The sequence below is a fragment of the Nuphar pumila genome, chromosome 16 (assembly GCF_984573655.1).
Source record: "Nuphar pumila chromosome 16, dmNupPumi1.hap1.1, whole genome shotgun sequence".
NCBI classification, from domain to species: Eukaryota; Viridiplantae; Streptophyta; class Magnoliopsida; order Nymphaeales; family Nymphaeaceae; genus Nuphar; species Nuphar pumila.
In genome coordinates this window covers 27,180,936-27,193,931 of record NC_143264.1, presented here as the reverse complement: position 1 = coordinate 27,193,931, position 12,996 = coordinate 27,180,936, and the positions used below count along the sequence as shown (strand labels likewise).

Sequence of the window (12,996 nt, the reverse complement as noted above, 5' to 3'; positions counted from 1 at the left end):
AAGCTTGCCATGTGCTAGAACATCACAAAAATGGGCCCAGCTTGAACACTCCATGTTAAGTTGGATAACTCGATTATCAGCCCTAACTAAGGCCACTTGTTCCACATCAGGTTGGGGGAGGGAGCTCTAGTTTTATTCTACTTGTTATAATAATCAATTATAGGCAATCCAATGTTGTCAGTATCGGTATCGGTATCGGCCCTGAATTGATTGGTCAACTATTCAGGTGAATTGGCTAAAAAATAATAAAAAAATATTATGCATCATTAAAATAATATTAATTAAAGTATTTTTTATATTTATTAAAAATAACCGATTCAAGGGTGAAGCGTATCCATTTTCTGCTGATACTGATTCACACCGATGCTGGCAACATTGAGACTATTTATAGCTGACATGTGGCTTAATTTAAAGGGAAGAATAATGCAATAAAATAGCTTGAAATATATGGAATAAGCACGTACGTAGGTGGTGCTGTGCAGGCACGTTTGGAGCTGGAGGTTGATGCACTTCTGTGGATTTGACCTGCATGTATAAGGACATGGCAAATTGATTGGACCAAATAGAGATGCAAACGGTTCAGATTAATGCCAATGTTGTCAGTGTTGGCCAACTATTTAGGCCGATACCGATTCTCATGTGATTCAGTTAAAAACGTGTTAAAACTATTAAAATAGTATTTAAAACATTTCTATATATATTTTACATTTATTAAAAAATTAGCCGATTCAGGTTAGTATGGTATGAATTTTCTGCCGATAAGACATTGTGTCTGCCGATACTGACAACATTGGTTAATACCATTAGGATGTTGGGTAGACAAATTGGATTTGGAGGGTAAAAATCTTATAGCACATCTATTTTTTACATGTAAACAGATTAGAATACCCGTCAAATTTGGATGTGGTAAAAAATAAAAAGCTCAAGCAAAATATATTACAAATCGATACGAAAATTCAGCACAATAGCTTATAAATCGATATTAACAAACAAAACAATATCTCACAAATCAGTAGTATGTTACTACAACCGCGATTTGCAATATATTGCCTATACTAAGTGAATGGATGATACCAGATGGGGTCAAGACCCTTCCTCGCATCTATAAATAAGTATTCTTTTCAACAAGTTACAGCGTCTTACAAATATCGTTAAGTTCCCAACCGTCGAAAGAACAAGATTCACCTGCAATAACAAAACAACGCTTTAATGACACTCACGACGACATACATTCTTCAACAATAGCATGATGACATGGAAAGGTACTCACGATGCCTTAATGACACTTGTTGAAATGTTTGTGCATCATTGCTTTCTTCCATACTGCCTAACGACAATGAAAAAGAAGAAAAGACTGTAAAAAAAATGGTGGACAAATGCCCCTATGACGCCCACCAATGATCGAACCAGTCGATCACGAAACTGAGAATGTTTTGTAACACAAGGCAGGAACGAGAATGTGGTAATGTGTTGTAACACAAGCTAAAAACCAAGGCGGAAACCTGAACTCGAGACGATGACAAAGACTGCTCTGGTGGCAACAGACGACAATAAATGGTGCATCGTCAAAGAGAGCTCCTGTTACAGCAGATGATGCAAAAGTTTACTGTTTAGGGCGAAAACGAAACGTTTGGACTTTGAAGAGTTAACATCATCTTCGACTTTTTCGATGCAGGACATTTTTGTCTTTTTCTTGAACCATTTTTTTTTTTTTTTAATAAAGAACATTTTTGTTCTTTTCTCGAACCGTCATTTTCATGACGAGAATAGCAGGAGAAGGTACTTAAGTCTTTGCAACCGCACCAGATTCCAATGATAAGTGATGCCGACACACGAGAATACGAGCCCCATGTGCTTATATATGTGACGCTCATTCGAACCCCGAACATGCACTGTAGCAAACAGTGGGAAGAACACACAACACCCTCCCGTGTGAGGGAGATCCCAAACATGTCCTACAGCTGAGATTACTGACTTTAACATGTCGTGGTTAATCATCCATCGTGCGAAGGTTTGGCGCTGCGTTGGGTAGTCATGGGAGGAGCGGAGTTGGCGGGTAATTGGGAGGGCAAGGAGGCGATTATAACCAAACACCAACCGAAGACTCCGCGACTCCATCCACGATGACACCTCATCTCCTCCCGCGTCCCCGTCCCTCCTTCTTCGCAACTATACGGCCTTCGAGACCTAACCTACCGCACAAAGAGAGAGAGAGAGAGAAAAGAGATGAAATGAAGAGAAGATGCTGATCTGCACAGCAAACATGAAGAAGAAGAAGACGGCGATGGCGAAGGCCAACATCACCACCTGCGTCTTCTTCTTCTTCTCCCTCTGTTCGGCCGCGAGCACAACGTCCTTCTCCCCCGCGGACAGCTACCTCCTGGCCTGTGGTTCTCCCAACAGCGTGAAGCTCGATGATGGCAGGACCTTCCGTTCCGACCCGCAATCCTCGTCTTTCCTCTCCACCTCTGAAGACATCCTCGCCTCCTGGCCTTCTTCCCCTGATTCCTTCGTCTCCACCGGAAACAACGACAGCAACACCAGTAGCACCACAACCGTCGCGGTCTACCCGTCTTCCTCTGCTTACCCTCTGTACCTGACCGCCAGGATCTTCAGGGAGGAATCGACCTACAGCTTCTACGTCTCCCAGACAGGCCGGCATTGGGTCAGGCTCTATCTCTACCCACTCCCCAACTCCTACTACAATATCACCACCGCCGACTTCACCGTCGCCACCGACCACTTCGTCCTCCTCCACAGCTTCACCCCTCCGGACAACGTCACCACCGTCTTCAAGGAATACCTCATCAACATCACCACCGATCGCTTCTCCCTCAAGTTCATCCCCTCTAAGAACTCCTTCGCCTTCATCAACGCCATCGAGGTGGTTTCCGCCCCGGACGCCCTCATCCCCGACGGCGGCGCGTCCACCATCGATCCCGTCGGCGACTTCCAGGGACTCTCCGCCTACGGCCTCCAGATGATGCACCGGCTCAACGTCGGCGGGCCGCTCCTCACCCCGAGGAACGACACCCTGGGCAGGACGTGGGTGCCGGACCGCCCCTTCCTCCTCCTGGAGTCCGCCGCCCGGAACGTCTCCGTCTCCCCGAGCATCATCACTTACCCGCAGAGCGTCTCGCCACTGATCGCGCCCAACTGGGTGTACGCCACGGCGGAGGAGATGGCGGATTCCGGTGTGGCGGAGCGGGAATTCAACGTTACGTGGAAGTTCGACGGCTTGGATCCATCCTTCTCCTACCTCATCCGGCTCCACTTCTGCGACATCGTCAGCAAGAGCCTCAACGACCTTTACTTCAATGTCTACGTGAATGGCAGGATGGCGGTGTCCGGGCTGGACCTGTCCACCCTGACCTCCGCCCTGGCGGTGCCGTACTACAAGGACGTGGTTCTCAACGCCTCTTCTTCCTCCTCGGCGGGGGGCACCATCATGGTGCAGGTCGGGCCCATGAGCAGCGGCGCCGGGGGAGGGTCCGCCAACGCCGTACTCAACGGGCTGGAGATCATGAGAATGAGCAACTCGGCTGGCAGCCTCGACGGGCTGTTCAGCGTCGGCGGCGGAGCAGGGGGCGGCGGGATGAGCACGTCGAGGATCGTCTCGGTGGCATTCGGGCTGGGGATGGCGGTGGCGGCGATGGTGGGGTTGGGGACCATCGTGACGAGGTGGCACAGGAGGCCTCGGGACTGGGAGAAGCGCAACAGCTTCTCGTCGTGGCTGCTTCCGCTGCACGGGGGACACTCCACCTGCAGCTTCATGACCAGCAAGGGCTCCCACCTGGGCTCCCACAAGAGCGGCTACGCAAACTTCTACTCGTCGACGCTGGGGCTGGGGCGCTACTTCACGCTGTCGGAGCTGCAGGAGGCCTCCCGCAACTTCGACGACAAGGCGGTCGTTGGGGTGGGGGGGTTCGGCAAGGTGTACCTGGGCGACCTGGAGGACGGTACCAAGGTGGCCATCAAGAGGGGGAACCCCACGTCTGAGCAGGGGATCAACGAGTTCCAGACCGAGATCCAGATGCTCTCCAAGCTCCGCCACCGCCACCTCGTCTCCCTCATCGGCTACTGCGACGAGCAGTCGGAGATGATCCTTGTGTACGAGTACATGGCGAACGGGCCGCTTAGGGACCACCTCTACGGCAACTCCCCCAACAAGCTGCCGCCCTTGTCCTGGAGGCAGAGGCTGGAGATCTGCATCGGGGCGGCCCGCGGGCTGCACTACCTCCACACTGGGGCGGCGCAGGGGATCATCCACCGCGACGTGAAGACCACAAACATCCTCTTAGACGAGAACCTCGTGGCCAAGGTCTCCGATTTCGGGCTGTCCAAGGCCGCGCCTTCCCTGGAGCAGACCCACGTTAGCACCGCCGTGAAGGGCAGCTTCGGCTACCTGGACCCAGAGTATTTCAGGAGGCAGCAGCTGACGGAGAAGTCGGACGTCTACTCCTTCGGGGTGGTGCTCTTCGAGGTACTGTGCGCGCGGCCGGCCATCAACCCGGCGCTGCCGAGGGAGCAGGTCAACCTGGCCGAGTGGGCCATGCAATGGCACAGGAAGGGACTGCTGGAGAAAATCATCGACCCCCATCTTGCCGGAACCATAAACCCGGCGTCCCTCAAGAAGTACGCCGAGGCCGCCGAGAAGTGCCTGGCGGAGTACGGGGTCGACAGGCCTTCCATGGGAGACGTGCTCTGGAACCTGGAGTATGCGCTGCAGCTTCAAGAGGCATCCTCAAACGCCCAGGACTCCTCGCCCGACGACAACAGCGCTATGCTCATAATGGAACGTCAGATGGACAAGAGCAGCAGTAGCAGCAGCAACAGCCACAACAATCACAGCCCTGCTCTAACTGTTAACACCCTGAGTACGATAGATGAGGATTCGGGAACTGTTGCTGTTGGAACACCCTTGTTTCCTCAACTTTCGGGATGCGAAGGGAGGTAGGAACCGGATGGATGGATGGATAGATGAAAACATCGATTAGTATGACTAATATGTGTATGGACGGGACTGCATGTGAATCAAGGGAGATAGCAAACCCTGCTCGATTCGGATCGTTGGTCTTTCTCGTGTGCAAGGTTTTAGGAGCGGTGGCAGCGATTCTCCTTCACGGCCTAGCTCCGTTCAAATGTGACTGATTGATCATCATGAAAGAATCAAAGGTTTTATACTTCCTTCGCAACTTCGTTTATCTTACCTGTATCTCTACGTACTTTGTATGACTTTGTTCTTGGATTTTTTATTTTTCTCTTTCCTTATACCCTCTTTTCATCTTTCTCCCATTTAGATTTATTGTTCTTGGATTTGTTCACCTGCCGGGGATTGGATTGGATTCTTAATGAAACTTTCTGAATGTAACATGTAACCGGATTTCTTCCTCTGCTATTGCCTCTTATCTTTCTTGTGTTGGAGCTAAAATGTGTTTAGATTCCTTTTAATTTTGCATGGGTTATGTTACGGGACAGTGTTGCCCGACAATCCTTCCTTACTATCACAAGCCTTTTCGTTCGCTTGCAGCTGTCGAAACTTTGATAAATGAAAGTGCAAGAAAGCAAGAGAATAGAGGAAAAGAAGAATCACAATGACTCGAAATCAATCACAACGAGAGTGAACAAAAGAAAGCTTTTTGCATTTACATTCATTCACATTTTTGTTCGAAGGCTCGTTACAGTTCAGATCTACGAGCTGAACTTTCAGGGTATTATTTTTTCAACATGAACCAAAGTACAAGGGTAGATCGGAGAAAGTTGCAAGTGACTCTACATTTTAGATCAAGACTCAAGTAAAGCAAAACAGACTCTAGACACAATTGTACAAAATAGGTCGTAGGGGAGCAGACTCTCTCCTTCAAGTCATGTGTCACTCTCAGTGCTATCTGCTTCGTGGTAGGCCCTGACTTCGGTCGGATAATGACTCTTCATCTCAACTTTCTTGGTGATGGTGAACGGTCCATCGTACTTCTTAATCAGTCTGGGATGTCGTCCGCGAAAGATGCATGTGCAATTCGGGTAGAGTTTCACCAACACTTGGTTTCCAACACAGAACCCAATAGGACGACGGTGCTTGTCCGCCCACTTCTTCATCCCCTTGGTTGTTTTGTGCAGAAACGTCTTCGTCAGCTCAGTCTGCTCATGTCAATCTCGAACAAACTGATAGGCAAAGGATGACCTTCTCTTATCTTGCGCAGCTAGAGTATGTGAGGTCAGCAGCTGATGTCCCATGGCTATTTCGAACGGGTTGTGGCCTGAAGACTCGTTCTTCTGAAGATTATAACAGAATTGGGCTATATCTAAGAGCTTTACCCAGTCCTTCTGATTGGCGCTAACAAATTGTCAGAGGTATTGCTGCAATAGTTCGTTGATGCGCTCCATCTGTCTATCAGTCTGTGGGAGAAAACTTGTTGAAAATAACAGATTGGAGCTGAGTAGCCAAAACACTTCACGTCAAATTTACCCGTGTAACGAGCATCGTGATCGCTCACAATGCTTTCTTATCACGGTATGAAGATGAGTTTCCCTCTAGTCACGAGAGGTCGTCTCGTAGTCAAAATCGCCGAGTCTTTCTCGCCTGTGCTAGAGAGACAAAGTGTTGTGCTATTGTATCCTGTTGCATTCCTTCACAGATGCGGTCCAACAATGCGCCTTCCAAGCGAACTTTAGAAGGCTCCGCCTACATAACCGCCAGTTCTACCTTGAAACTTAGGGCATCAGTAACAATATTGATCTCTCTCATCTTATATTTCAAAGCGAAGTCAAACTCAACTAGAAACATTTGCCATCGAGCTTGCATGGGTGCCAGCTTCTTCTGCATATGAAAATAGCTCATGGCGACGTTGTCCGTCTCGATGACGAACGTGGCACCTAAAAGATAGTGTCACCAGTTCCTGAGGCAGTGCACGATGGCCATCATTTCACGTTTGTGCACTGTGCAGCACCTTTCCACATCCTTTAGCTTTCAGCTCTCATAGGCAATTGGATGACCCTCCTGAAAGAGTACTGGAGCACCAAAGGGTGCTTTAGAAGGACGAATAATGCATACCTCTAACATCTTGTTCAGTTGCCTGCACAACTTCTTCAATTCAGTCGGCCCCATACAATAAAGGACCATGGCAGGAAGCTTTGCTTCAAGGGTCAACTCTAACTTGTGGTCAACCTCGCATCTCAGCGGCAGACGCTTCGGCAGTTCTGGGGGCATCACTCTCTAAAACTCAGGCAATAGTGGGGCAAGGATCGGTGGCACTGCTGCTTCCACATTCTCTTCTTGGATGCACATGACGACTAGGAATGTCTGATCTCCATTAATTGCATAGAAGATAACATTGATGACTTACCTTCAAGAGTAAGGCACTGCACCGTGTATGAAAAGTTTAACCCCATGATTGTTAATAAGTTGAACTTCGGCAGCAGCATCACATTCTGGCTGTGAAGAAACACCATGCCCAAAATCATTCTTGTAAAAGCCATGAATTTTAAGGAATTTTAATGAATAAAAATGAGCAATTGTGTGAAATAATAGGATCTTGGTAATATTCAATGTGATTTCGATGCTCACGGGTTGGTTAGAGTGAACCCAAAAATGAATACTAGAAATGAGACTTGGATTCAGACTTTAGTGAGACCCAAAAATCCAGCTCGGTTTGCGAGGCTAAATTGAGGAATTCGATTATTCCAGGGTGATAGAGTGAGATCCGAACAACATTAAATGCAAGATAGTGCGGAGACAAGAAAACTTGAGAAAAACCCGTGTGAAAATGCGAAAATCCACCAACTAGGGAAACGCCCCAAGAAGACATAGGAAATTTTCTTGCGAAATCAAACAACAAGGAGTGATGTGGTGTTGTGGTAGGATGCACGGTTGTGTGGTGCCACAACCCTAGTTCAAGACCCACGATGCGCCTACGTAGGAAGGAAAAATGTTTTCTTTTTACATGGAATCCGGAACAACGTAATAAGAAATAAATATAATAAAATTGATACATTTTGCAATGAAATCAATAATAGCACAAGTGGTGGGGTTCGTTACCTCTTTGGTGAAAGTCCACGATTCAAAACACTTGGTGCGCGAAATACCTTTTTGCATAAAAGACCACGTTTTACCTTATGGAAATGGTAAAAATGTGGGCTCAAGGTTTTAACCTACATTTTTGGTTTTTTTCCACCAAATACGTGAGAGGAGTTGCTACTCCTCTCACTTTACCAAAAGATAGAATCCCATGTAACATGGGATGATGGGTACCACAAAAGAGAAGATGGTGGAGGTTAGAAGAAAATTTAGCAAAGGAGGTGAGGGGTATTATTGGAAGATGAGATGACCTACCAAAAATCGTGGGGCCTAGTGGAGTAAAGGAATTCGAAATTTGAAGCTCCACCTAAGATGGTGGAGATAATTTAGGAAGAGGAGGTTTTTAGAAATTATGAAACATGATTTCCTAAACCCCATACTCTCTCTCTCTCTCTCTCTTGTTTGCTCAACTCCATTGTTGGACCGTGAGGGTCTCCTTCTTCGTGACGAAGTGTGCTCCAACAAGAAAAAAAATGCCATTATCATCGGTTAAAGCTTCGAAAAGGTAAACGGTATTGTTTTTATATGCGAGTGTTTCATGCCCTGTTGGATGAATATGTTGTGTTTTCTCTGTGGTAACGCAAGGGGTTGTGGGTTGCTGCGTACAACACGCACGTGATCGGATGCGTCGTTGCAGGAGAAACATTCAAATAACCCACTATCAAAATGGAATACAGAGAGAGTAGAAGTTAGATTGTTATTGATGCTTTGAAATACAACGTATCCTAGTGGGTCTGATTGAGTATTTCTGGTAAGTGTGTTCAGATGCTTCATGGGACACAATATCATCCTTGCATTTATTTTAGAAACAGACTAAATCTAATGTGTAGATGAAGAAAAAAAACATAGTATGTCTATCTGATCTAGTGCTACATTAACGACTGATTCATCTTAGGGTTACGACCAAGGGTTGTAATCACAACCCCATGGTCCGTATTTGACATTGAAAAAAAAAAGAATATTCTTATAAATATTTAAGATCATTGCCCTATGTGCTTTTAATATATTAAATATGATTCTCTGCAAGGCTTTCAAGTGAACCATTGCAAGGTTATGCACAACCTAACATACCTGGTTTACCGTATATATATTTGAATTTTGTGATAGTTAAGTATTGTAATGCACCAGCCATGCTCTTATATCTTTTATATATCCTTATATAATTGTCGATCTTCTTTGCGAAGCTTTTATAATAATAGCGTGGGTGTCAATTTGTTCACAAATATGCATAATTGCATATTATACCTTTGAAGCATATCATATGCCTATTTTGGTTGTAACAACTTGATATGGGTTCTTGCCTATCTCCACTTCATATGGATAATAAATAACACAAACTATCCAAGTGTTGTATCTTATATGTTTTACAGGAGACACTTTAGATCTTAGTAAGTTTGTCAGAGCTGCTCGTAATAATCATGTCATCTACTTATAAAAGAATGATAACACTTCCTTCAGATCTTGAGGACATGAACAACAATGATTAAACCGGATTATCAAGAGCCAATGATTCGGCTTCACGAATTCACCATGACGTTACATTATTATGGTGAAGGATTACAATTTTGATGTATTTTTGTATGGATTCAACATCAGCCAATCCCCTTTTATGTATCACAAATAACATAGCTATACATTAATCTACCTTGCTGGGTTTTTGTTTTTTTGGAGCCTGTAGCTCTTAGTTCCATTTCACAGTTCATGAAAAAAAAAATAAAGAGAGAAATGAACGAGCCCAACCTGTTGAAAATCAGCCCACATGGAAAAACCTAGAGATATTTTTCACTGGTGCCGTCAAACACCACGTGTGCCAGTTGCACTGTTGGCTCTGCTGGGTCGAAACCATGGTGTGTGGGTTATGGGCTGGCAGCAACCTGCTGTCATCGTTTCTGGCTGGACGTCGATGTTGAAATGGTAACCAGTGCGGAGCTGCTGTAATCAGCAGAACCCCAGGTCTGGACACGTGAGGGGAGTCGACCTTGCTGCTCTAGCATGAGTTGGGTACACGGCTGCCAGCTTTGAAAACGCTATCATGTGATGGCGCTGCGACTATGTTGCAGGCCACTACCTGGAGCATAGCGGCAAACCCATAGGGGTCTGTCGTGGTTAAGTAAGGCTATGTGAGGATGCAAACTGCTTGGGCAGTGTAGTCCAACAAAGTTTTTCTCCTCTCGAAATGTTTGTTGGAGCCTCACATATGTGAGGGTATTAAACCAGATCGAGTGGTTCAGCTCCACCCGAACCAGAGGTGACAAGAAGGTCGCATGTTTCGGATCGTGTACAGTCATGGTGGCAACCACAATGTCACGTCGAGTCAATGGTTCATTGAGCCATGGGCGTGCTGGGGGTTTCACCAAGCCATGGTCGAAGCATTTCAAAATTTTATATACATAGTGAGATTGAGCCAAATATGCCACGTGGATGGCATAGCTTGTGGGTACGAATGCGTACGCCATAGCTCAGAAACAAATGTCAAATGTGGGCTCTGAGTTGAGCTGAGTTATGAGAAATGCTACTCCTTGGCGGTGCTTATGGCACCCAGGCTATAAAATGCATACAATGTGTGTGAACCCTAAGTCGGGTTCGGGATTCTGAGAATCTCTTGTGGTGCGATGGCTCGCACAGGAAAATAATTGAGAAACCAAATGTATGCCTAAGCATGAGGTTCGTGAGGCTCTGGGTATACCTAAAAGATGGTATATGTTACCGGACCCCTTGCGGTGTGATGGTTCGCACATGGTTATAAGAAAAGGTTAAATAAAATATAAAACCTTCAAGATTCTGGGTATACCTGAAAGGCAGTATATGTTACCGGACTCTTTGGGCTATGGGTATACCTGAAAGACGATATATGCTACCGGACCCATGGTCTACCTTGGAGAGAGTAGGTGGTACAAGCTTCGTGGACGTTCGTGTTTTCATGAGAGTTAGGCGTCTCACCGGGTCCCCAGTCCACGAAGTTAGGGGACTTGGACTATCAATGTGTCTTAGGTGGTAGATCCAAGTCTTCTACAGAAATGTCAAGGGTGTATCATAATTCTTGTTCTTGCCTCTAGGGAGTTCTCTCTTGGTCACAGACCGTCCCCTTTGGATATCTGTACGGCTAATCATACGGGTTATTTAATAATAGGCCCCCGTATGGTCTCGGTCCAATACAAGGTCGAATGCTTGTGCATACCCACAGGGTAAGAGTAAGATAAACACAAAAAGGAATTGAATTGGTCTGGAAACTTGTTCTTGAGAATTTATGGAAATTATTAACGTGAAATCTGTAGAAATGATAGAAATAAGCTCGTGCTGGTATGAATAAACTTAGCTATAGTCTTGTTTATCTCCTATATTGTATAACGATGTAGAAAGCATGCTTACTTTCGTAGAATAGCACAAATTACATGCTAGCTTTGAAATTAACTTGTTGCACATATTTGTACACGGGACACTAAGCACCATATATGAATATAATGCTTCTTACGCAGACAGGGGAGTCTGACCCTTCTGCTTTAAATCTTCGGGGCGTCGCTTTGGATATAGCCAAGAGATCTCATTTATTCCAGCATTTTTATATTTAGACTCTGATCAGTTGTTGGTTTTCATTTATATGATGCAATTGACATTTTGGTCAATGAAGGAAATTATTCAGTAATTCTTTGTCTCATCTGTAATTCGCCCAACACTTTGTTTTCTCACTTCCGCTATTAAAAAAAATTATCCAAAATTTTACATTAAAATGTTGGGGCGTTACAACTTTGGTATCAGAGCATGACTGAATAATATGAGATCTTGGCTCTTTCAGCGACCGCGATGACTCTCTAAGTAGGGTATAATGTGATTTTAGTAACTCAGAAGTAAATTAGTAAAATTGTATACTGCGTTTCTATGGAATTATAAATAGAGGTTGGTGACAAGTTCATTTTTATTTAATTATTTATCCACATAGATGACGTGGTCGAACCATTGCAACGACATAATGGAAACATTGCGCAACCTGGCCGAGGTGGTTGGCCAGCAGGCTTCGGCTATGCAACAAATGGGTGCCAATCTACACCAGGTGTCCCACGAAAAGAGTATGAACGGTGGGGGCTATGTCCTATAAGAAATTCATGGACATGGACCCTCTCCCTTTCTCCGGGAAGACAGACCCGGAGGCGATCGAGAGTTGGATCCGGGAGATCAAGCATATCTTTCATGTACTGGAGGTACCCGAGGAGCGTCGGGTGGACTTCAGGACTTATCGTCTCAAGGACCATGCCGAAAAGTGGTGGGAGACCACTAGGGCAGTCAAGTTTCAGGACAGTCCTGTATCTTGGACAGAGTTCATAGAGGTCTTCAACGCCGCCTACTTTCCAAAGCATGAGAGGGCGAAGAAGATGCACGAGTTATTGGACCTGCAGCAGGGTGAGATGTCCCTGGTAGACTATATCACTAAGTTTCATAGCTTGGAACGTTACTGTCTGAACGTTTACACTTCGGACAAAGATCAGGCTATGAAATTTGTCCGAGGCTTGAAGACGGGTTTGAGGAACCGTCTGTACACTTGAGGGCCCAAGACCCTTGGCGAGGCTATCCAGGTAAAATCACTATATTCGTTGTGATACAAGTTTTATTTTAAGTTATCAAAGTTAACACAGAATATCAAGGAACATTGACTTGTTATCAACTACCCTTGCTATCCAAGTTGCGACTCTCCTCGACAATGACTAGAAGGAGGGGCAGAGGTCACAGAAGAATAGAACTGGGGTTCAGAAACCTGAGTTCAAGAAGAGGTTTGGTGGAAGACGTTTCAACCATCAGACTAAGAAACCAAGGCACGACGGAGGCACCAGACCCAGGCCAGGACAAAATCAGAGGTGCCTGAAGTGCAGTCATTTCCACCCTGAACAATATTGTCCCTGCGAGACAGGAGGATGTCTCTACTGCGGAAA

The 12,996-nt window shown here is 45.8% G+C and overlaps 1 protein-coding gene and 1 pseudogene across 1 annotated transcript; both read left to right on the top strand.

Annotated features, from left to right (window-relative positions):
• Positions 1-2,284: 2,284 nt before the first annotated feature.
• LOC149813127 (putative receptor-like protein kinase At5g61350 pseudogene) lies at positions 2,285-4,957 on the top strand (annotated as a pseudogene).
• A 7,199-nt stretch (positions 4,958-12,156) lies between these two features.
• On the top strand, positions 12,157-12,612 carry LOC149813126 (uncharacterized). The gene has a single exon (XM_089991064.1). It carries the CDS (start codon positions 12,157-12,159, stop codon positions 12,610-12,612), a length of 456 nt encoding a protein of 151 aa, XP_089847190.1.
• Positions 12,613-12,996: the final 384 nt, after the last annotated feature.

Excerpts from the sequence above, each read along its gene's own strand:
- LOC149813126 (XM_089991064.1), top strand. The coding sequence starts at position 12,157 with ATGTCCTATAAGAAATTCATGGACATGGACCCTCTCCCTTTCTCCGGG.